The 22,966-nt window shown below is 37.2% G+C and overlaps 2 protein-coding genes across 5 annotated transcripts in view; both read left to right on the top strand.

The window, feature by feature from the left end:
* Positions 1–14,635, top strand: part of pafah1b1a (platelet-activating factor acetylhydrolase 1b, regulatory subunit 1a) — a 47,422-nt gene extending 32,787 nt beyond the window's left edge. Inside the window, exons 3-11 of one of the 3 annotated variants that reach the window (XM_087282639.1) lie at positions 266–350; positions 2,560–2,634; positions 2,832–3,038; positions 5,414–5,582; positions 7,340–7,442; positions 7,766–7,994; positions 11,276–11,377; positions 11,874–12,030; positions 12,951–14,635. In XM_087282639.1, coding sequence (XP_087138765.1) covers positions 266–350; positions 2,560–2,634; positions 2,832–3,038; positions 5,414–5,582; positions 7,340–7,442; positions 7,766–7,994; positions 11,276–11,377; positions 11,874–12,030; positions 12,951–13,024 — 1,201 coding nt within the window. In that variant the 3' untranslated portion in view covers positions 13,025–14,635. 3 annotated transcript variants of the gene reach the window in all.
* Positions 14,636–18,178: 3,543 nt separating this feature from the next.
* The window catches only part of mettl16 (methyltransferase 16, N6-methyladenosine), a 54,503-nt gene continuing 49,715 nt past the window's right edge, over positions 18,179–22,966 (top strand). The window contains exons 1-2 of one of the 2 annotated variants that reach the window (XM_087282741.1): positions 18,179–18,446; positions 19,007–19,145. In XM_087282741.1, coding sequence (XP_087138867.1) covers positions 19,018–19,145 — 128 coding nt within the window. In that variant the 5' untranslated portion in view covers positions 18,179–18,446; positions 19,007–19,017. 2 annotated transcript variants of the gene reach the window in all.

Below are 22,966 nucleotides of genomic sequence, written 5' to 3'. Positions count from 1 at the left end.
GAAATTTGTTGAGGATGCTCACCCCCCCTCACACTTTACTGCTTTATCTGTCCTGATTCACTATGCATGTATGCATATGCAGTTTTCCATGTGCAGCTGTTTTGTCTATTATAATGAAATTCCACCATACCGGTGTTTGAATATGTGCTCAGAGAGGCATGTTCTTTCAGTTGTGTAAAAAGCACTTACCGCAGCCCTTTTTTTAATCCACAGTTATAAGGCCTGGTTATCAAGAGAACTAATTAGGCTTCTCTTTGTTTTTCAGAAACCGAGCGATAGCTGATTACCTTCGTTCCAATGGATATGAAGAGGCATATTCAGTTTTCAAAAAGGAGGCGGAATTAGACATGGTGAGTGTGGGAACCCCCCTTCATATAAACCCCAGTCAAACCAGCATTTCTTAATTTGAAGTATTCCCCTTTTAATTGGCGCCTCTGTGTGAGGTTGTGACTGACGGCGCACGTGCTGAATTAAGGCAGTGCAGAGATAATTATGATGTGTGACAGATGTAAAGCCCGACGCTCCCTGTTGTCTGGTTGATGGTTCATACTGATAAAGGGACATATTGAATAGTGTCTCCCCATTATCACAGGGTAGACCAGAAGATTTACTGAAATTCAGCAGAAAACGCGTCTGGAAATTTGGAAACGCTTACAGAAGCTCCTGTTTGAAAACACTCTTGGTTGGGCAGAAGATAAACAGTTATTTCCTTTGTACATGGAAGATAGAGGATGAATTATTGATCAGATTTGTGGCGTTAAAAGCCTTCTTTAATTAACCAGAATGCTATTAACACTGCATCATTTATCAGAAGAGATCTCATTGATCCTTCCAGCTGTTCAGATGTTCTGAGAGGTGTCAGGGGTTTGTGACTTTAGGCATAACTGTAGATGAAGTGTGGCTCTCTGAGGACTGGAGGGGGCTGATGGACCGTCAGACGGCAGTGATTAGAAACTGGCAAGGCTAATGTGGCTGGTATTTAGCCATTGGCCACCACACGTGGCAGAGGGTCTAGGCAGATGGTGGATCAGACCTCTGCAGAGGCTTTAAATGCCCCTCTCCCTCAGAGACGTCTCTCTCTCTCTTTCTCTCTCTTTTTCTCATCACAGTGACAGCACCTGTTCTGCTGCTTGCACCTCTTATATTACTCTAGAGCCTTTCTGCTCATTGTCTGACACATCCTTTTTACATCATCCATAATGATTTCTTATGATTTTTCTCTGTTTGATTGTTGGACACCAATTTTGCAAAGCTAAACCGTGTGTGCAATTCAAGCAACCACGAGATGTGAGCTTGCATATATCAGAAAACAACTGGAAGAATGTCTGCTGTAAAGGTTTACACACAAACCAAAAGATTACACACAATCTTCAAGAGATTATATTTTCATACCTCAGAATTAGACTCAATGCTTGGAATTCAAAATAAGGCTAATGATCAATAGAAGTGTGGCCAAACATTATGGCAAGTGTTTCCTGTTCAAGCCTCATGTTTCTGTTCTTTGTTTAAGAGCCCCATCTTTTATATAGCGGATTTAAACCAAATTCATTGGATAATATAATAATGATAATATTAGTTATACAGAAATATTTATTTTTTAATAATGTATTTATTCTTTATTCTCAGTTTTAATTAATAAATACACAAGTTCTTAATTTCATAATATCCAGTTGTATAATATTTGTTTAATCTAAATATCTTAATTTATTAATTACTAATAAATTATAAATGTATTTATTTGTAAAAAAAAAAAAAAAAAAGAGAGACATTTCTAGTTCTTTATTACATTACTGACTTTTGGTTCTCACTGCTGGGCAATACCAGTAGGAATGATCTATCTGTCTAAATCAGGGGTGCCCCAACTTTTTCGGACAAAGGGCCAAAAATCAAATATCGCTGAGAGCCATGGGCCAAAGGTAAATATATCAAACTATATTACATTAAAGATGTCATGCGTAATTTCCTAATTTATTTAATAATACTTTAAAATAAATAGAGAACATTATTTAAAATCACATTAACTAATGCAGTATAACTATTTAAATAGCTTATTGCAATAAAAACATAATCACGTTTATAACACAGCGGAGTTCAATGCTTAATACACTAGTCGAGCAGAATATGATTGACTTGATTTGCTTACCAAAGTCTGCATTGTCGAGTGACAGTATTGAATGGAGAATCTCGAAAGCTTCCCCATCGTTCTTACTTTTCTCAGATGGGATGGTGGGCCAACTATGGCCCGCAGGCCCTAGTTTAGGCATCTCTGATCTAAATGTTCTAAATGTGACTTCCAGAAAGCTCTAGTTTGTGCCAGGCACCCTGAAGTTAATTTTTCACAGTGTGGTGTTTGTGTAATTGTAATCTTGGTAAGCTCTCTTTGTCTGCCGGAGATTAACCCATGTGAAGGGATTTAGAGGGAATTTACATTTGCCTCTGGGGTGATAGGTGTATGCCTCTTTTTTTGCTTTAGGCTGTGTTCTGTATCTTGCTTTTATTTTGATGCAATGCAATGTGCTGTGTTGGGGTGTAATATATCTTCTGTCATTTTGTCACCAGAATGAAGAATTGGACAAGAAATATGCAGGTCTCTTGGAAAAGAAATGGACTTCAGTCATCAGATTACAGAAAAAGGTTTGTGCATTTCATATTTAATGCAAATCCTATTAAAACTCATGGAGGCAGCCTTGACTCATTGACTATTCATGCTCTGAAATGCCAAATCTTACAGTTCAGAAATGGTACGTTTCCACACTACCACAACTGCAATGCAAAAATCATTCATCCAGATGTGTGCAATGACTAGTTTTGCCAATTCTGACTTTTACTAGGTGATGGAGTTAGAATCAAAACTGAATGAAGCAAAAGAGGAGATTAATATAGGTGGGCCAATTGGACAGAAGCGAGACCCCAAAGAATGGATCCCCCGTCCTCCTGAGAAATACGCTCTGAGCGGCCATAGGAGTCCTGTCACCAGAGTCATTTTCCATCCTGTTTTCAGCGTCATAGTTTCTGCCTCAGAGGACGCAACAATAAAGGTGAGATCCTCTGTCTGTTTTGTGCCGCTATCAACTACTCTGCTTGCATGGTGTACATTATAAACCTCCCAAAACTGACCCTGTATTTCTGTCATGTTGTTGTGACCAACTGCCTTTCTGGCTGATATAATTATGCAGTCCTGCCTGGAATGAGCTGTAGATTTGACTCGAGGCAGCCAGTGTCCTCTCTTTTTGCTGTATTGGTCATACAGAGGCTCTTGAGACACACAAAATACACAAGTCTGCACAAGAAATGTGTCATTCCCATGGTACTAAACCATGTTTCTACCCGTCTGCTATTCATAACTGAGCACAATCTCAGTGATTTCTCCAAAAGGATAGGCACAAATTGACTTCAAGTCTATTTATAGCTACTCCTTAGGGGATTTTAGAATGTTTAAAAAGCCAAGAGGGAAGATTTTCACAATTTAAATTGGTAACATTCATGGATGTAATATGTGCAGGTGATCTATTAAATGTTTTTTTTTTTTTTTGTACTGCACTTGTTCTTTTGAGTGATTCATCTTCCGCCTCAATGCCGGCAGCTATGGCCACCAACCTGAGTTTGTGCCCCCTCCTCCTGTGCCCTAGTTTTTATACTGTTTTTTTTCTAGTCAACCCTTCCCTAAAAAAATCAACCCAGCCCTCCCTATTGTAACGTGGGCTTCTTCTGACTAGACAGCTAGTTCATATATATTCTGCCACATTCTCTGGATCCACACATTCGTTGCTAATTGTCAAGAAGGCTGAAGGTTTCCAGACAAATGCTTTAGTTTTTTCCCCTCACCTCTTTCTCAGTATAATGCAGATGTGGTGTAGTGATTGTGGCAGATCTCCCCGCCTTATGTTAATCAAGCAGTTTGACAGCTCTTCTTTTCCATTGACAGTTTTCCTTCTGCTTGACCTGGTTGCTATTGAGTCAGCCAAATGGTTTGCAGTTCAGTTTCATGCACAAGTGTGTTTTTCTCTTCTCCAGACTGTGATATTTTATACATGCGCATGAACATTCATTCAAACATGCAGTCAAAGCTTAGATCTTCACAATTTTTCTGAAACGTCAACACTTGAGTCTGAAATAAGCCCTCTCGGTTCATGCAGCACTGCATGGCTGATCTCAGCTTGTTTTTTCACCTTGCTTTTATAGTCGGGCCATACATTTTTTGCTTCAGTTTTGTTTTTCACTTAACATTGAACATTTTTTTTAATGAATGCTGAATATATTCGTACCATATCTATAATTATATAATAGTTATTTATGCATATATTTTAGTATTTATCCAATTTGTATTTAATTTTAAATAAATTATTCCCCCACAGTTCAAAGACATGCATTATAGGTGGATTGAATCAGTTAAATTGGCTGTAGTTTATGTGTGGGTATGAAAGCAGGAGTGTATGGATGTTTCCCAGTGCTGGGTTGTGGTTAGAAGAGCATCCGCTGCTTAAAACATATGCGGGAAAAGTTGGCGGTTCATTCCGCTGTGGGGACCCCTGATTAACAAAGCAACTAAGCCGAAAAGAAAATGATTGAATGATTGTCATTTATTTGTTGCACTGTAGTATTGTTTCCTTCCATTTTAATTTGCGTTTTAAGTATTTCCTTTGCTGGATCATTAATAATCAGACCAAACATTCATAAATGTTAGCACATACTGACATATACAAATAAGGGCAGAAAAAAACAACTAAACAAACAATCTAATAAACACTAACGTCATATGCACGTCAAATGGCATTGCAGTCTCAGCTTTTCGTGTGCATGTTTTCTATCAGAACATGACTAGTTGTGTTGAGTTTCCCCGTCTGGAAGCAGGAGACTGATAAGCAGGTGGAGGGGCTTCTGTCATCTGCCCCCTGAGCAGCAGACAGAGCTTATCCCTGTGTGTCTGCTGCAGGAAAACTGCTGAAACCTGATCTTCACATTAAGCCCTGAGGCTGTTTATCATACTGCTGCATCCAGGCGAACAAGCTGATAACATTCGCCTCACTTCACAAAAAATGCTTTAATGATAAAGAAAATGATGAAAACTGAATTTTAGTGAAAACATGATGTCAAAATATTCTGCCCCAATTACTCTTGGACTGCGATAAATGCTGTGAGGTAAATATAGGGTGAAAATGTGACTTTTTTTTTTTTTCTTGAGGCGGATGGAGATAATCGTTCCAACTGTAGATTATATCCAGAGGGAATGTTTGATGGCGTTTAAAAACTGGCAGCTTGACAGATGTTGCGCTGAATATGCAATAGCAGCTACAAGCCCAAACCTGCTGTTTATGTCATACCTTATTACAAACTGTCAAACAAGATAATGCATTGTATTATAGAAAGAAAATCATCCTGGGCTAATGTTTTTTTTCTTTTCTTTCTTATCTAGGTATGGGATCATGAAACTGGAGATTTTGAAAGGACCCTCAAAGGCCACACAGACTCCGTGCAAGACATTTCCTTTGACCACACTGGAAAGCTGCTAGCCTCGTGTTCAGCGGATATGACCATCAAGCTCTGGGACTTCCAGGGCTTTGAGTGTATCAGGACCATGCACGGTGAGCATGGTGTCATATGTTGTCAGTGGTGCTGGGAACTGTTAGGAGCAAAGAGGCATCTCAGGGGGGAATAGAGTGTCGGGAGGCAGGTGTTGAGCTGAAGCTCACTAATAAGCCAGCTCGCCAACTAATCTATAAGAAATGTTCTTTCAGTATTAGAAGACATATTAATTTACTTATTTATTTTTATATTATATTTATATTCAAATTCAATTAATTTATTTACATTTTTTAATTTAATTAATTAATTTTTTTATAATTAAATGTAATTTTTTCAAATATTTATTTTTTTTATTTTTTTAATCAAATATCGATGTGCTTTTTAAGAGTTTAATATATAAAATAAGGATTTTGTTTTTTAATTGTTTAATGAATGGCAATATTTTTTTTTATATATCTGTATATACAATAAAAAGCATAAAATGTTTTCAACACAAGTGAGAGATCATGTCCTTGCTTTCAGAAAGCCTTTTTAAAGATCCAATTGCCTGGTAAATTTTAATTGCATCTTTGGAAATGTGTGCCTTTTGGCTATTCTTTAGGGAGATCACACCACAAGTCAATTAGCATTTTGTCTTATGGATTCTGTATTAGTTGAACACGTCTTCACTTCTACTAGATGATTAGTTCCCATGTAAAGAGGCAGAGATAAGATCTCACCTTAGGTTTGGAAAAGCACGAAAACTGTCAGTGTGAAAACTGCCAAGAAATTGGGGGGTGGGGCACTGCTATCCAGCTTATTTTCCTTTATTTATGAGGATCAAATCATATCAAACCTCACTAATGGAAATACATAAATATGTGTGCTGTTTTTGTAAGCTCACATTATTTTCAATACAAATGATAAGTTTTCTGCGTTTGTCCTGTGCACCAAAATACACGAATGCACTTTTGTAGTTTTCATTCAACAGTAGTGATGCATACTGTATGCTTATGGTTTATTTTAAGTGTTAAAATAATAAGCAAATATGTGAAACAAAAATGTTAAATCTGTCCAAAAAAAACTTATTTTAATGTTTTATGCTAAAATAACTAATCAAGTGTTCAAGTTTTCCTCAAGTCATTTGTAATCCATATCAGAAATGTGTAAATCCTGAGTGGTGATAATCCAAATAATGTGTGTGCGCAACTCGTAATATGCCCAAATCCAAAGGCTTGCAATTTACACCCACCACTAAAGCTGGCATGTTGCCCTGAGACTAGGGTAAACTGTTCTAGCACAGAATTGAAGAAGAGGTGATGAACAGCCCCCACGCTCCCCCTTCGTTTTGCAAGTCCCCCTTCTACTCTCGCTCGTTCTCTCTCTCTTTCTGCCGTCTCGCTTCGTGGGTCGGCTGCTTTAGTGGAAGATTAGGAGATTTGGACAGCAGTTTAATTATCCTCTTCAAGACGAGATAACGTTTTGTCGTCCCCCCCATATTTAAGACTGCTTTTTCTAGACTACTTGGTTTCATCCATTCAGCAGCTTAAAAATGGCGTCCTGTGTAATTAGCTCATCTCTTTCGTCGCACATTGAGAACAAAGCAGCCCAAGGCAATTTAGCAGCTTCTTATTCTCCATTAAAGTGTACGATATGTTTTAAAGCTTAACCACTCATTGTCAGATGCTAATGTGCATGACCGTCTGATTTGTACAGTGGAATTGTGTGTATTATGCTGATTTGAGAAATGGATTTAGTTTATCACAGGCACTGTTGGTGTTTTTTGTGACTGTCAATCTGAAAAAAAGTGTACATTTTTGCTTCTTTCTTTTTTCAGGACACGACCATAATGTTTCATCTGTAGCTATTATGCCCAATGGAGATCACATAGTTTCTGCCTCAAGGGATAAAACCATTAAAATGTGGGAGGTTGCCACTGGGTAAGCCTTTTAGCTACTTATAAATGCTTTTAATTTGATTTTCTTATTAGCTAAACATTCTGGACTACTACACCATAGGTTGTCAAACTATAGCTTGCTCAAACGAAACTGTCTTTTCAGTTGCTGTATTGTATCTTCAGCTGAAAGCACCTGTGTAAATGTAGACTTAACAAAGGGTTTTATATTGTAATGGCAAAAAGGACAAACCTCTGACGTGACTGCGAAGCACAGTTGCACATTGATACTAACTTTCAGATGCTATTTCACACCTGAAATGTTGATGACAATTTTTTGACATTTTGCCTGTTTGCTCCCCTAAACAGATACTGTGTTAAGACATTCACCGGACACAGAGAGTGGGTCCGCATGGTGCGGCCCAACCAGGACGGGACCCTGATTGCCAGTAGTTCTAATGACCAGACGGTGCGTGTTTGGGTGGTGGCCACAAAAGAATGTAAAGCAGAGCTGCGCGAGCATGAGCATGTGGTGGAGTGCATTTCTTGGGCCCCTGAAAGTGCCCATCCCACCATCCTGGAGGCCACCGGCTCAGAGGTGAGTGGCACATTTGTGATGGCAAATGCTTATGACATTCAGTATGTTTAATAATTGTTGATGCATTGTTGAATGTTTGGTGAATGTAGAGCATGAATTGAAGCAGGTTAGGGTTGTTATGGAGTTTGTTACCAATTGTTACTAAAGTTTAAAAAAACGTCCTTTCCAGCTGACTTTAGAGCACGTTTTAAACGGCACTGCTGATGAATCGTGGCTTTAAAACGCTCCAGTGTCCCTGTATCTGTGGTTATAGAATTTGAAAGTGTAGAAAAAAGAATACAGGCCCAACTCTCAGATATTATTGCTGCTCAACAGGCCATGCGATTCTTTATTTTTCCCCTGTTTTAGATCAGTGGCTCTTTGTTTTCACAAATATTTTCTGATCGTTAGAGATGTTCATGTTGATCTATTCTTTGCTGTGCCCCGTAAACACGATTTGATGGGCCTTTTGGATCTAAATTCGTCATGTACAATGGTTTTAAACAGACTCTGAAACGACATAGGTGGAATTTGCAGTTGATGGCCTAAGGTGAAGAACGTACCAGTTGGATTTTTTTTTTGTGGCAGTCTTATGATCAACCATGTCCAATTTCATCATGATCTGATAAAGCATTAGCCCTAACAGCATGAGGAATACAGCTCTTAACCCTTTTAAACACTGTTTTATTAAGAGAACTTTCTCCTCTGTGTTTAAATGTAACATTTATTTGGTCAGTCGTCTCTGATCTTGTCAAACCTGTTCAGTTGAAAGTGAACCATTCTTGACATCCTGAACATCGTCACGAATGATAATTACAAAGCCCTGTATGTCATTACAGCGGCTCTATGTAAAGGTATAAATGTGCCTGAACACACTTGTCTGAACACGCCAGCCTCTCAGCAAGAGCAATTTTGTTTTTAATGTGCCTGTTCACACTCCCCCTTGAGCAGACTTTCCCTTTTACAGAGGGGAAATAATAGATAAGGCCTTGAACATAATGACCATCCATTTTGGCAGGGTTATTTAAGTGCATTATCACCTGTTATATTCGTCTCTTCATTGACTGCATGGGAGATGTGGTGTGGTATTTAAAGGACAGTAATTTATCAGAGGGCTGTTATGATTGGATGTCTGTGATCTATGCACCGCTGCCAGTGTCTCATCCTCTTCTAATGATGCTGTGGTTGTGCATCAGTCTTAATAAAGCTGCTTCCGTAACCTTGTTGTGGGTTAAAGACTTGCCCATACGCTATTGCATTTTCTTGCTAGTAAGGATTATAAATATTAATCTATGCGCACACACACACACTGAGTTGCAAGGGAAGTTGATTTTGTTTGTATACATGAACATGGAATTTTAAGACATTTATATACATTATGAACATTTTAATGAATTTGCGTTCACACCAGACGCGGTACGCGCAGATAAATCGCGATATTTGTGTGCAAGTTGATGCGTGAACATTTTGAGTGTACTCTTTTCATTCACATGCCAAATCAGCTTCATTCATGTGTCAAATCCGCTTTATTCATGCGTCAAATTTTTTTCAGAACAGATGTGGATTCGCGTCATGGGCAGGGCTTTTGTCTGCCCGGTGACTCTAGCTTCATTACTAAATGGCTAACATAGATTTTATTGAGAGAATAGCTGTGTGTGTGCTTTAGGATGACTGAAAAACAGCGTCGATTCATTTGGCGGCGTGTCTGAATCCACTTAATACATTTAGAGGTGCACTCAGCTCTGTGTGCTCATAAACTCCTCCAGAAACTATACCTGGATGATGGAAGCTTTCAGCGGTGCTTCTGACTGAGCTGAGCCCAGTTTGATCAACTGTTGTCAACAAAAACAGGCGCTACGTCATAATCACACCCCTACAAGAGAAAGCTCCTGATTGGTTAATGTGCTGCTGGATGTCTGTTCACGTCTGTGCATTAAAGTATCATGTAAATCACTCTCGTTTGACGCTTCTTTCGCGTCTGGGGTGAATGCATTAGAGCTTTTCCAGGTCTGAAAAAGGGTTGAAAATATAAACTCCACAAAGCTTTAAAAAATCTTTTACAAATCTCTGTATCATAAAACACTTAAACAATAATATTCATTGTTCAATTGTTTTTTTTTATTGTTTTTTTTTGGTTGCGGTTTATTTGAATTTGTATTATTTTGTTTAAAAAATAAAATAAATGTATAATTTCCATAAACCTTTATCATTTAGAAAATTGAGAAGATCAGATTTTAGTGCAAAAAAAGCTTTATTTTTTTTATTTTTCTTATTTTAAATGTATGTATGACCTGGGGTCGTTTAACATTTACCTGAAAACAACAATGACACTTAATGTAAAATAAAAAAACAAAACCGTTATTAAAATGAATGAACTGGTTTAATATAAATGTATATATTAAAGGGCACCTATGTTGAAAATCATCCTTTGTAAGCTGTTTGGACAGAACTGTGTGTAGGTTTAGTATGTCCACAGTCAAATTGGGCTGATTTAAAAACAATAAATCTTTTTTTATTTCCAGATGTTAAAATAAGATTCAAATCCCTCCCACTTTGAGGCCGACCGTAACATGTTTGCAATAAAGACAGAAAAATCGCTGTAATTCATCACCACAGCCGAATGTCAGTACAGTTATAAGAGAAGACTCATCAATTGCGCTTTGTGGACGTTAAATCAGGTTTATTTTGTACATTAACATAATATATCCATACAGCAAGGGATATTGACGTGTATCATGTCACATTTGCGTGCAAAAACAATGCAAAGTTAAACACCCTGTGTGTGCGCGTGAACTTTTGAACGACATTGTGTGTGAATTATCTAAAGGCTTAAATTAACTCCACAACAAATGCATTAAATAATACTAAAGTTCTTACTGTAGTATTTCTCACAAATGTTATGTGAGATCTGCTTTCTTCATGTCTGTCACTGTGCTGTTTATCTGACGCAGCCGAGGCGGAGCATGAGACACTCTGACAGGCACGTAAGAACGGTGGGTGGGGAAAACTAGCACTAAAGGCACAGGCAACAAAAACAGCTGCATTTTGTTCAGAGCAGACAATTCCAGAAAGCTAAAATAAATAATCTGATGAGTGTTAAATCTTGAAAAAGGGTCAAATTGGTGCCCTTTAAGTGAATGTTTTATAGGGACAAGTGTACTCTTTCTTTTTACATTTTTATTTAGTATTCAGCTGTAACATTAATATGAAATGTTTTAATTCAAACCTTGTCTACTTTTAGTAGGTTTCTATCCAGGACTAATTCGAATGCTGTGCATTTTTATTTTATTTTGTTCTGCCAGACCAAGAAGAGTGGGAAACCTGGTCCTTTCCTTTTGTCTGGTTCCAGAGATAAGACTATCAAGATGTGGGATGTGAGCATTGGCATGTGCCTTATGACACTGGTGAGTCCTACTAAACATTGTTTTGATCCACTCCAGTGCTAAATGGGAATCTCTTCCTGCTTTTATCAATGATGTTTACATGACAACAGTGTACTGAAACCGAAAAAAGCTTTTTCCTTGTGTTTTTGGAGAAACATTGGCAAAAGAATCTTGTTTCCCATATATCTGATGTATCATGTATGCCAGAGCAGTAGTCCAGAATTTCAATTTGTAAAGAAAAACTACACATTTGCAAACATACAATCCTGTAGTCCAAATTTTGTTGTAGTAGTGCATGCCTAAACTCTAAACGCACTAGACTAAATGCACATCTAATACATATTTTTGATGTGGCACCAAAATCACACTTTGTAGTTTATGCATAGATAAATATCATTTTCAAAAACATACACTTTTTCAGGCTGCTGCTGTTGTGTGAATGAATGCACAAAACATTTAGTTTGCTTATTTCAAACTGATGTAAAATTACCCTGATTCTGAATCCTGAATTGTTCAGGTTGGCCATGATAACTGGGTGCGTGGGGTTCTTGTGCACCCTGGAGGAAAGTACATTGTGAGCTGTGCTGATGACAAGACTTTGAGGATCTGGGACTACAAAAACAAGCGCTGCACGAAGACCTTGAGTGCCCACGAACATTTTGTTACCTCTCTGGGTACGTGGCTGTATTTAGACTCATCTTCTCTCACAGGATTGTTGATTTTGAAGTGCAAATCAGTTGCTTTGATGACCAAGGAAAGGTGAAGATGTCTTTTAGAAGTGTACAGCGCAATCACACTTCCCCAAAGAGTGATTTCTCAGGTTAAGATGGAGTTTTCTACAAAAGTTAGTCCTGTCAACCATTGGTAGCCTACTGTGAGAGGATGCTGAATCCTCCAGTCTTTTAACTGCCCGAGTCCAGATCTTTTCACAGGATCAAGGCACTGACGCTCTCTAGAGATACTTGATGTTATTCAGTCAGCTCCCCTGTAGGCTTGTGTGAAGCTTTAGACTTGCTTTCAAAATCGCTTCTGTACACAACTCTCGTCGTCCATAATATTGATTTGAAACCATTGTGTTGGCATGAATAGAAAATGTTTGAGGTTTCAGGTCTCATGACACAGTTTAAGCATGTAAAGAGGTTTATATATGTTTTAAAGCTGAAGTGTTATTTATTAATGTTCAATGAGCATTGTTAAATATGATTAGCATAATGTTTATTTTTAAACATTATTCTCTCCTTTTCTATTGGTCAGATTAGCCCAACCTGAGACTCATTTCATTGGCTGGACGAATGCTGATGTGTAACTGATGCCAGTTTAAAAATAAATATGCAAAACAATGCTTTAATTATATGAATAGAGACTAGAGACTTTTTTTTGTTGAGAATACCAGTGTTAATTATATAGCAAGATATTAATTTATGTGAAAACAGTTTTAAACTGTTGTAGAGTTGTAGATCTCTGGTGAATAAAGGGACTAAGCTGAAGGTAAATTAATGAATGAATGTCTCTAATTGACCCTGTAATCTTCATGGATTTTTTTGTGTTTCAGGTTTTATGTCATTAAAGTACAGTATCTTTCTTCTCCCTACAGATTTCCACAAGACTGCTCCGTACGTCGTCACCGGGAGCGTAGATCAAACAGTAAAAGTGTGGGAATGTCGCTGATCATACCCGCCAGGACCCTTCACAACACCTCCATGCTCCCCTCCACCCCCACGGACCCATTCCACTTTCCCCTCAGCTTCCTCCTGCTCTTCTGGATGCACTCGAACACCACAGTCATCACCCACGAGCTCCGGTTTAATAACGTGTCCTTTTATGTAAATTATTCTGGATGTAGATCGAGCTATTAAATGAAAAAAAAAAAGTATTCTTGCATGGTGAATCCAAAACTGTATACTGTAAATTTACATAATGTTGTCTAGAAGTACCATAGGTTTAACACAGGCTGATCTTTCACTCAGCCTGACCTACCGAAGGCAGAAGCTGACTGGGTTAAATGTAGGGCACTAAACTGATAATTTAATGACAGTGTCTGATTTATATTTGTCTATTTTTATTTTATTTAGTTTATTTTGTTTTGTTTTCCACTGTCTTAGTCTGTTTGTGCCTAGCTTGGAGACCTTTCAAAGGGGCAAAGGCTACAGAAGGAATCTATAAATGCTGAGGTGGAGAGTTGATCTGGAGCTTGTTATCGGAGTTATTCTGTAGCTTTGTTACATCACTTCTGGAGTGTACTTATACCATTCTCTTCTCTTGTGGATTTAGATAACATTTAATGGTTGCATCTAAGAACGTTTTCATGTGTTTTGTCTGGAGACCTTTGGGAATAAATCTTTGTACGCTTGTCATGACACGTCCTACTGAGAAGTACAATCCCAGAGACATGACTTTACACTGTAAGAGAGAATCCTGCTTAATTCTAGGAGTGAATTTGTACAAAAAAGCCATGCTGCATATAGGGCGGCAAGAGTTTTATGTTTTGTTTTTTCTTTTTGCCCCAAATCGACGATAGCTTTAGTAAAGATTTTGGTCACTCAGGAGCACTTCAAACTTAAACATTGCCTCTACAAAGCACTTGATTTGGCCATCAGTGTTTGCATTCAGATGAAGACGTCCTGATTCTTCCTTTCGTTGCTTAATCTCGTTGCCCTTATGGCAGTTGTGCTGAGACTAAGAAATCGCAAGCCTCAGTTTGGACCCAAGGTGCAAAGCATGACAAGGGCTCAAAGTTTCCTCTCATTAAGGGGATGTGCAAAAATCCTAAAAGAATGGATGCAAAGATTTCTATGATGACAAAAAAAATGATCGGGGTTACTGTGGGAAGCTCAATCTACAAGTCGCGGAGCTACAAACCTAACCATCTGCCTGTTCTCTCTCTGTGGAGTGTGAATCTTGTTGTAAAGGGATCTTCATACTGTGGCCGAATATCCCTAATATAACCACAGGTGCTCAAGCCATTACTTAAGTGTGACGAGTGGTACACACTCTGCTATATCTGTTAATAAATGTACAAATGATTACACAATGGGAAATGATTTGATAAAGTCCCAAACATGGAGATAAACCATTCCATATCTTTTAAGGAAGAAAAAAAATGCCTTTTGACTTTGTGCGAAGACAAAAGAAATTCAATTAACTTGCACATCCCTGCTATTGTTGGATCTTCGGTCCGGTCGGGCTGAAGGTTTACCCAATTTAAGGCTTTGAACAGATATCATTTTAATTAGCCTTTTCATTCCAATGCAATTATATAATAAAGAATTCACTGCTTAACCATGCTATTATCAAGCGATTTCCTGTTGTGTGCGTACTGGATGTACCTACTGCTGCTGAAAATTCGATAGTGACTAGTCTGAGATCTGTACCTGTCCACATAGCACTGCTGCATGTAAGTGTACGGGTGGGCAACCGTCAAACATATTTGATGTCCAACCGTCCAGAAAAGATCTAAGTGACATCTTGTTCGGAGCGTATGTGTTGCGGCATGATTGGTTGATGGGGATAGACGTCCTATCAGATATGTACGATGAAGGCAGGCCGCTCTGTTTGTGGTTGTAGAGGCCGATCTGTGTGTGTGTATGCTTGTATGAAGGAAGATGACCACTTCATTTGGCTATGGGATTGTGGCAGACTGAGCAACCCAAGGGAGAAGTGCCCATCACAAGCAAACACCGTTGATGCCTCGTCTTTTTTTTTTTTGATTGAGACCTTTTACATTGGTTCTTTAGTCACTTCACTGTGTAGTGCAGCTGGCAACCTAAACCAAAAATGGACAAACATATTGCTGAATCGAATCATTTGTAATATAATAACATTGTCCAGAGCTTATCTTTTCCTGTAAGCAGCACTGCTCCCTTATAATTGGCTTTAATCAAGACATTGACTACTAACCATTTTTTTTCACCTTCAGTTGTTTACAAACCTTTTTAACCCAGCAAGCATTTTTTGCTTTTAAAAGATGTCTAATAGACGTCTAAACATAGTGTTCCTGGCTAAAACAAGGTTAAATTTGGGCTGTCAGTGAAAATCTAACAGATGTCTAAGAATAGGCCAAAACTGGACTAGTCATCAAATAAGCAGAAATGAGTGACTACACACAAAGTCTGTCTAATCTGTCTATTTGGGCTATTCTTAGATGTCTACTAGATTTTCACTGACAGCCCAAGTTTAACCTTGCTTTAGCTTTAGATGTTTAGATGTCTGTTAAACACAAAATTGTTTGCTGGGAAGTTTCAGTGTCCTGTTGAACACAAAAGAAGAGGTTGTTTTACAGAATGATTGAAGATTGGTAGCTGTTGGCTTCCATAGTAGGAGAAAATATATGTATATAACAGAGAATAGTTGCTTTTAACATTCTTCAAAATGTCTCTTTTGTGATCTGCTTGAGATAGAAACTATTTGGAATAAGTGGAGGTAAAAAAATGATAACAGAACTTTTCAGAAGACGGAAGATGACAAGATTTTTGAGAGAACTTTCTTTTTCAATGGTTAGTTTGCCTTAAAATGAATCCTTTTTACAAATAGTTTATTTTTTATCCTCATGTCCTTTCCCTAAAACAAGTTTTGTTTGCATTTAAAGCACAAATTAGGGCATTATTACAGAAACCTTCGAGATCTGGCTCTGCTTTCAAAATCAGAGCACCCAAAACTCTTAATGCTTTACAACATTTGTGAAAAAAGCCTTGTGAATCAAGTGGTTTAATCCAAATGTGGAGATATGATTGCTTGGTTTTTTCAACTTTATTCTGATACAAAAAAACAAGCTCAGCTGTACTTCCTTGTCACGTTAAGAAAGTCCTCATTGGTTGTACACGCTATAATATGCTATGTGACAGAGAAGAATATAACTGATTGGTTTTCACACACCAAGAAAGCATCCATAAGCTTTAGTGAGCAAATTTGAAGGTTGTTAACATTTGTTGAATCAATTTATATTACCTCAAGCCCAAAATTAAATAGAAAAATTAAGTGATCTTGACCATTCAGAAGACATTGATTAAACCGCTTGAGGCTTACAGATTAGGTTTTAAATCTTTTAAAGCATTTTTGGGAGAATGTACTATTAGTGGAGGGATGGAAGTCTTTGTTTTGATGCAATATCTTCATTTGTGTTTTGAAGATGAGCAAAAGGATTATTTGTTTAGAATAACATAAAGGTAAATGATAATGAATTTACATGTTTAGGTAATCGAAAATGTTTAAATTGAACCCGCCCCTTTATAACACCTTTAGTGGTTTGACAACAATGATGTCCTGTTTATTTTTGTTTGCCGGAGAGAAGGTTTGCTATTCGCAGTTCCCAAGCAATCCTACTGCAGCACACGCTGGATGAGTTCATGTACAGACAGACAGACTGGTGAAGGTGGTGTCTGCAGGTTCGCCCTCCCGCCACAGGTTTATCATCAGTTATTACTTTTGTGAATAGATTGGAGGCTTCAGACTTCACAGCTTGAATGGGACTCTTTGCTTTTTATGGTATCACTGTTCACACAGCCAATTGTTAACAATATATCTGGATGTTATTGTTTGCAACATAATTAAAGAGAAAAAAATACGAATGTTGTGTCTGATGCTGTGTGCGGAGTCAAACAGGGATCATGCGACTCTTCAAACCAGATAGCCAAATGCACATCATTTGTTTTATGGTTTTAAGGGATTTGAACAACCAAACAGGTCAGAAAAAAAGTGTGCCAGCCTCTTCTGTTTTTGGAAGTTTAGCAGAGTCAGCAATCTTTAGTGTTTGGATGGGAGTGGAAAAATAATGCATGCTTTTTATACAGAGTAGAAGGATTTTGTATCATTGAACGCAAGATACAACGAAGGAGCTTGATGCTTATAAAATTAGGAGACTAAAAAGAAATGTACATAATATATAGGGATGTGCAATTAAAAGATTTAATTAAAATTCTTAATTCTTCTGTTTTTTAGTTCTTAAAAGACAGACATCCACATGAGTAAATAATATATATTCAAAGGTATAGGTGTGAGTTTGTGTGGTTTAAGAGTCTTTGTAAAGATGCATAGGAAAGGCTTAATCTAATTTTTTTTTTATTACAGTTGGAAATACAATTAACAGATTATGATAAATGTGGTAATTTCTGATTGTGGGTTTCAAATTTGCATGCGCAATCTAAAGGTAGAAAACAATGAAGTGTTATGGACTTTAAATATGCAAGTTAAAATACTATGTAATGTAGATGATTTGAAATACATTTGAGTAGAATGAGCAGCTGAAAAAAAGAAAATTGCTGCCAGGTTCAATAATATGTTCTTCATGTAAAAAAATTACATTAGAAAATTACATTACACATACACGCTCATACTACGCTGCACAGGTGTCACAGTTTAGTTCCAACCTGAACTAAACGCACCTGATCAAACCAATTAGGTCCTACAATTCTGTTTGAAACACAGGGTTGGTGTATTGAAGCAGGGTTGTAAATAAACTGTTGAGCTGCGGCCCTCCAGGAACTGGATTTAGCATCTATAATCAAGACAGCTGATGTTTTTATGTTTGAAAGTCCAAATGGTTTCAATTATTATTATTTTTTAAAGTTGTACAGAGTATAACTTAATATTTTAGTCGGTTTGTTTGATGTAAGTTTAGATGACTTGAAAATGAAGGCATTTTTACAGTGTACCTGAGGTGATGGTGAAATTACCAGTTATCCTGCACTGCTGCAACTCTCTTCACAGACACTGAAGAAATTGCATGTAAAGAATATATTTTAAATATCTTAAGCATCTCAATTACACGCAGGTGTCAAAAACGATATGTCACTATTTTTAAATAACTTTATGACACCATAAGCGTTCGCCGACGCTGAATTATGACGACAGCGGAACCCGGGAACAACAACGTTGAGGCAACGTGATTCGCCAATGACAGCTGAATGTGCTGAACACTGAGAAACTACTGAAGTTTTCATCTATCGGTATTCATCTATTCTTATGATTTATCGATGCGTTACACTATCGCATGCGCAGTTTATTACATATGCATGTTTTGTGGTAAAACTGTTAGCTATTTGGTTAGTTTTAGCATCATTTCTCTAGAGATTGTCTACAAACACTTGTGATTTAGGTTCGTATAGTACATTACACCCAAACAAGCGCAGTGACAACGTGATATTTAACATATCTAACGTTACATATCTTTTATGAACATATCTATTTCGATCTTTTTATAAATATATGTGTTTTGAAAAACAGTATATAAATGTCGCACTTTAATTTTTGGCTTTGCAAAACAAGATTCAAAGGAGCAGTTCACCACAAAATCAGATGTCATTAATTACCCTTGCTCTTGTTTTTTTTATTTCTCCCAATCATATGACTGTCTTAGTCCATGTAATATTATACCATGTTAATATGGTAAATATACAATATTTTGTCGTGTATAACTAAAAGAAGGTAGGCACAATGTTAGAAACTGACAGTCTCAGTCACTATTTTGCATATAGTGTAAAGTTAGGTGAATGGTGACTGAATATCTCTATTTGAATCTGTTTACAATGTTCATACAGATACAAAACAGCATGAGAATTATTTTAATTTAGAGGACAAATATCCTTAAGATCTTTTTGGAAATCTGTTTGTGGTTGTTGGTTTTCTGAAGGTGTCATGTTCATTCTGTGTTTGCAGTTTCATGAAGAATGGCGCTGAATAAATCCATGCATCCCCGAAACCGTTACAAGGACAAACCACCAGACTTTGTTTACCTGGCCTCCAAATATCCTGAATTCCAGAAGCACGTGCAGACCACACTGACCGGCAGAGTTACGTAAGTAATGTTGTGCTTTTGTTTTAGGAAAGGTGTCATATGACTTGCTGGAGGCATTATTATGTGAGGTATTAAAAGTGTTGTTCTGTTCTGGCATTGCGAGAGAAAGAGAGACTGATCTGTGAGTCCTCAAAGGATTGTGAACTCTTGTAGAAGACTTTTTTTCTGTTAGGGTTTGACTAGAAGTTACATGTGATTTTAAACGATTATATTTCTGGTAATCACTCTTAAATGTATTAGGTAGTTTCTCATTTCATTATCATATTGATATACATGTATGTAGACTACAGGTAAAAAAAATTGGTGTGTTTGAGAAAAAAAAAGTAAAAAATGTAATCTAATTTTAAAATGAAGTTTCATTTTAATTTCTTAAAAATGTTAATTCTAAAAGTGGTGTTCAAAAATGGCGAGTTATTGTCATTGTTTCTTTTTTTTTTTTTTGGTGTAAGCTGAGATATCCAAGGAGAATAATAGTTTCACAATTAATCATTTAAAAAGTAGAAAAAAGACTATATAAATATATGAGCAATATCATGCTCGGAGCAGTGCTATGTGGCTGTATGTTGGCACTGGTGGGAGGTGTACATAGAGTGCCACCAGTGATAGTATACAGCTACATCGCACTGCTACTAATGTGATATTGCATTTATACAACCGTTCGATGGCATAATTGTATGTATAAAAAAGAAAATCAAAGACAGAGAGTCTAAAAACCCTTTTGTTCACATTTGCAGCTGACGTCAGAACAGCAAAAACCATTGCTCATTCACCAACATCACTTTTGAGCTAGAATTTTAATAATTATCTAGTGTATTGTCTAAAGTGATGACAAAACAGGTGATTTTGCTTATATTTTAAGATTATAAGGCTGAACAGCATGAAATGTCATCAGTCTAGAGACATTTCCCAGTATTTCTCTGTTGCTATCGGTAGATCACAATAATTCACCCAGAAAAAGCCAAAGCAGCGCAAACACTACCAGACTCCTGTTGTGTTTTCAATTAGAACAGATGCTAAGCACATTTCTTTCTTTCTTTCTTTCTTTCTTTCTTTCTTTCTTTCTTTCTTTCTTTCTTTCTTTCTTTCTTTCTTTCTTTCTAGAACTAGTCTGCAGTAATGGAAAAAAGGAGACTCATTAGAAACAAACAGATGGCCAACCAAAAAGTAACTCGGGGTTATACACAGAGTGGCCAACACAAAATACATATATTCCTAATATGCGAGTCCCATCTGACACTCGATACACTACAATTAAATGGTATAAGTACAGAACTACACGTACAAAAGAGAGAGAACGACTAAGAAGTCACTTACCTGTTTCATAATGATTTGATCAGCTGTAGTTAGAAATTACGCTTGGTTTGTCTTCTCTAAGGGCTTATGCGGTCTCTGTCGCCATCTTGTAGATAGCGCTGTACCTCCAAAATTATAAATATTTAAAATCGGCACTGTCCTTATAAATAAAATCTAAACATTGTCGCCTAAAAAAAGCCTAAAATTACATTATGTTGTCCAACAGCTGCAATATTTACCAAACTGTAGTGAGTTTATTGATCTGCTGTCACTCTTTGTGGGTGGAGTAATAAAGAAGGGTTAGGAGGCTGAATGATAGGGATGTCCAAACTCTGTCCTGGAGGGCCAGAGTCCTGCAGATTTTAGCTCCAACTTGCCTCAACACACCTGCAAAGATGTTTCTAGAAAGCCTGGTAAGAGCTTGATTAGCTAGCACAGTGTCTGATTGGGCTTGAAACTAAACATTGCTAGACACCGGCTCTCCAGGACCGAGTTTGGACATGCCTGCTTTAGGAGTTCTGATATTGCAGAATATCGCACTGCCGTAAGCCAATCAGATTCAAAACAACAAAACTTGTGTATATGTGTGTATATGTATGCGTATATATATATATATATATATATATATATATATATATATATATATATATATATATATATATATATATATATATATATATATATATATATATATATATATACAGTATACAGTATATATATATATATGTATGTATATGTATATGTGTGTAAACTGAAATCATAAAACAAAGTTTTATAAACTGTTTTGTTGGTCAACTGTTTTGTTTGACATTTTATTTCAGCTTGTTAAAAAGAAAAGTTTTTTTTATTCTATTTAGTCTGACTTGAAAACTATGAAATATAAATTAATAAAAAATATATTGAGAGAAATAATAGAAACCACAGAACAAAATTACTAAAACTATAACTAAAATGAAATTATTAAATGTAATACAAATTAATTTAACTGTTAATATGAACAACAATAATGCATCAATAAAACTCAATCTTTGTGCATGCGCACATACACATTTCTACTTGTGCCATTTATTGTGTACATTTTTTTGTTCTTTTCCAGTAATTGATTATCAAATAATTTCTACAACATTTAGATGAATTTAAACTGGCATCTTGGTACCAAACCTTTCTGATGTTTTTATTTCATTTGAACACAAAAGAAGGTATTTTGAAGAATGTTGGAATTCAGTAGCCACTGACATCCTTATTAGGAAAAAAAATCAGTTGTTGTCAACTATCAATTTTCAACATTCTTCAAAAAGATCTTCTTTTATCATCATTACAAGTAATTTGCTTACATTTCAAGGTTTGAAACCACTCTATATTTTTTATTTGATGTTTGGCGTAATTGCAGCTACTCCCCTTAAAAAACAGCCAATAGCATTTTGTTTTTATCACTGCTCTGCCAGTCAGAGTGGTTGAGCTCAAGCACATCAAATAAAAAGCGAATGAGAAGCGTCTTGAAGGAGGTTTAAGCCAGCCTTAAAACCATGATAGAAAACCTCTAATTACTGATTGATTTTGATATTTTAGAAAGTAAAAACACCAAAAAGACAGAGTAAAATATGTTATGTCAGCTAGGATGTGTGCAGTCTCATAGGATCTGCTTTGCCTGTGTGAAGGGAGATCAGTTATTTGCGGATCAATAATCACATTGGCACAGTATTTTAGGCCTGTCCCATTGAAGCAGTCGCTATGATTGGATGAGTTTCCTGCTGCGACTGTCAATACGCAGAAGCTCATCCAGGACTCCAGGGGAGCGGCGGAGCTCAGGCTGTTGTCAGAAAATGAACTTGACAAAGTGGCGCTCACGAAAATTGCCTGTTTCTTTTTTATTTTTTTATTCTTCCTCTCCATCTTCTTTTATTTTTTCACCCTCACTTGCAAGATTAGTTTTCGGTCTAATGGGAATCATCCTGAGCAAACGCCCTAAAGTCATGTCTGAGGCTGAACATCTTGCATTTTTTTTATGCCAAGTCTCCATATTTCCAGTCGGTCCCGCTTGGTTATGCGCCGTTACCGTTGACCTTGCCAAGAGGTGTGTATTTCTCCCTTTACTGAGCAAATGTCCCAAAGGCTTCAGAGGTGGTGCATGCAAATCAGATGCTCTGCCTACAGGGTTTCAGTTTTAAAGAAACAGCCCATGTTTGGTTCAGTAAAGTCGTGACTGGAGCAAAGATCTCAGCCTCTGGGAGTTAGCGACTGAGGTGCCAGAGGCCAGTGTTTTAAATCTCTTGGGTGTTCAGCTCTGGTTTGTGGAGGATCTCCAATGATTTTGCCAAGCCGGAGGGTTTGTGTTCTCAAGTTGTGCAGGCTCAGCTTCCATCGTTATTTTAGTGATTGTTTTCGGACCCGTTTTTTGGCAGCTGAAAGAAAGAGCCAGTGATTATGCATGCATGAGAGGAAGCAGGATTTTCTTTCGATGCTGGGATGTTTCCTGCCCATGTCTGTGGGACGGCGGTGCAGATGTGCACTACAGAGTGGTGGAGTGG

The sequence above is a fragment of the Danio rerio genome, chromosome 15 (assembly GCF_052040795.2).
Source record: "Danio rerio strain M-AB ecotype USA chromosome 15, GRCz13ab, whole genome shotgun sequence".
NCBI lineage: Eukaryota > Metazoa > Chordata > Actinopteri > Cypriniformes > Danionidae > Danio > Danio rerio.
The sequence above is the reverse complement of the archived record's forward strand: the minus strand, read 5'-3'. Positions and strand labels throughout refer to the sequence as shown.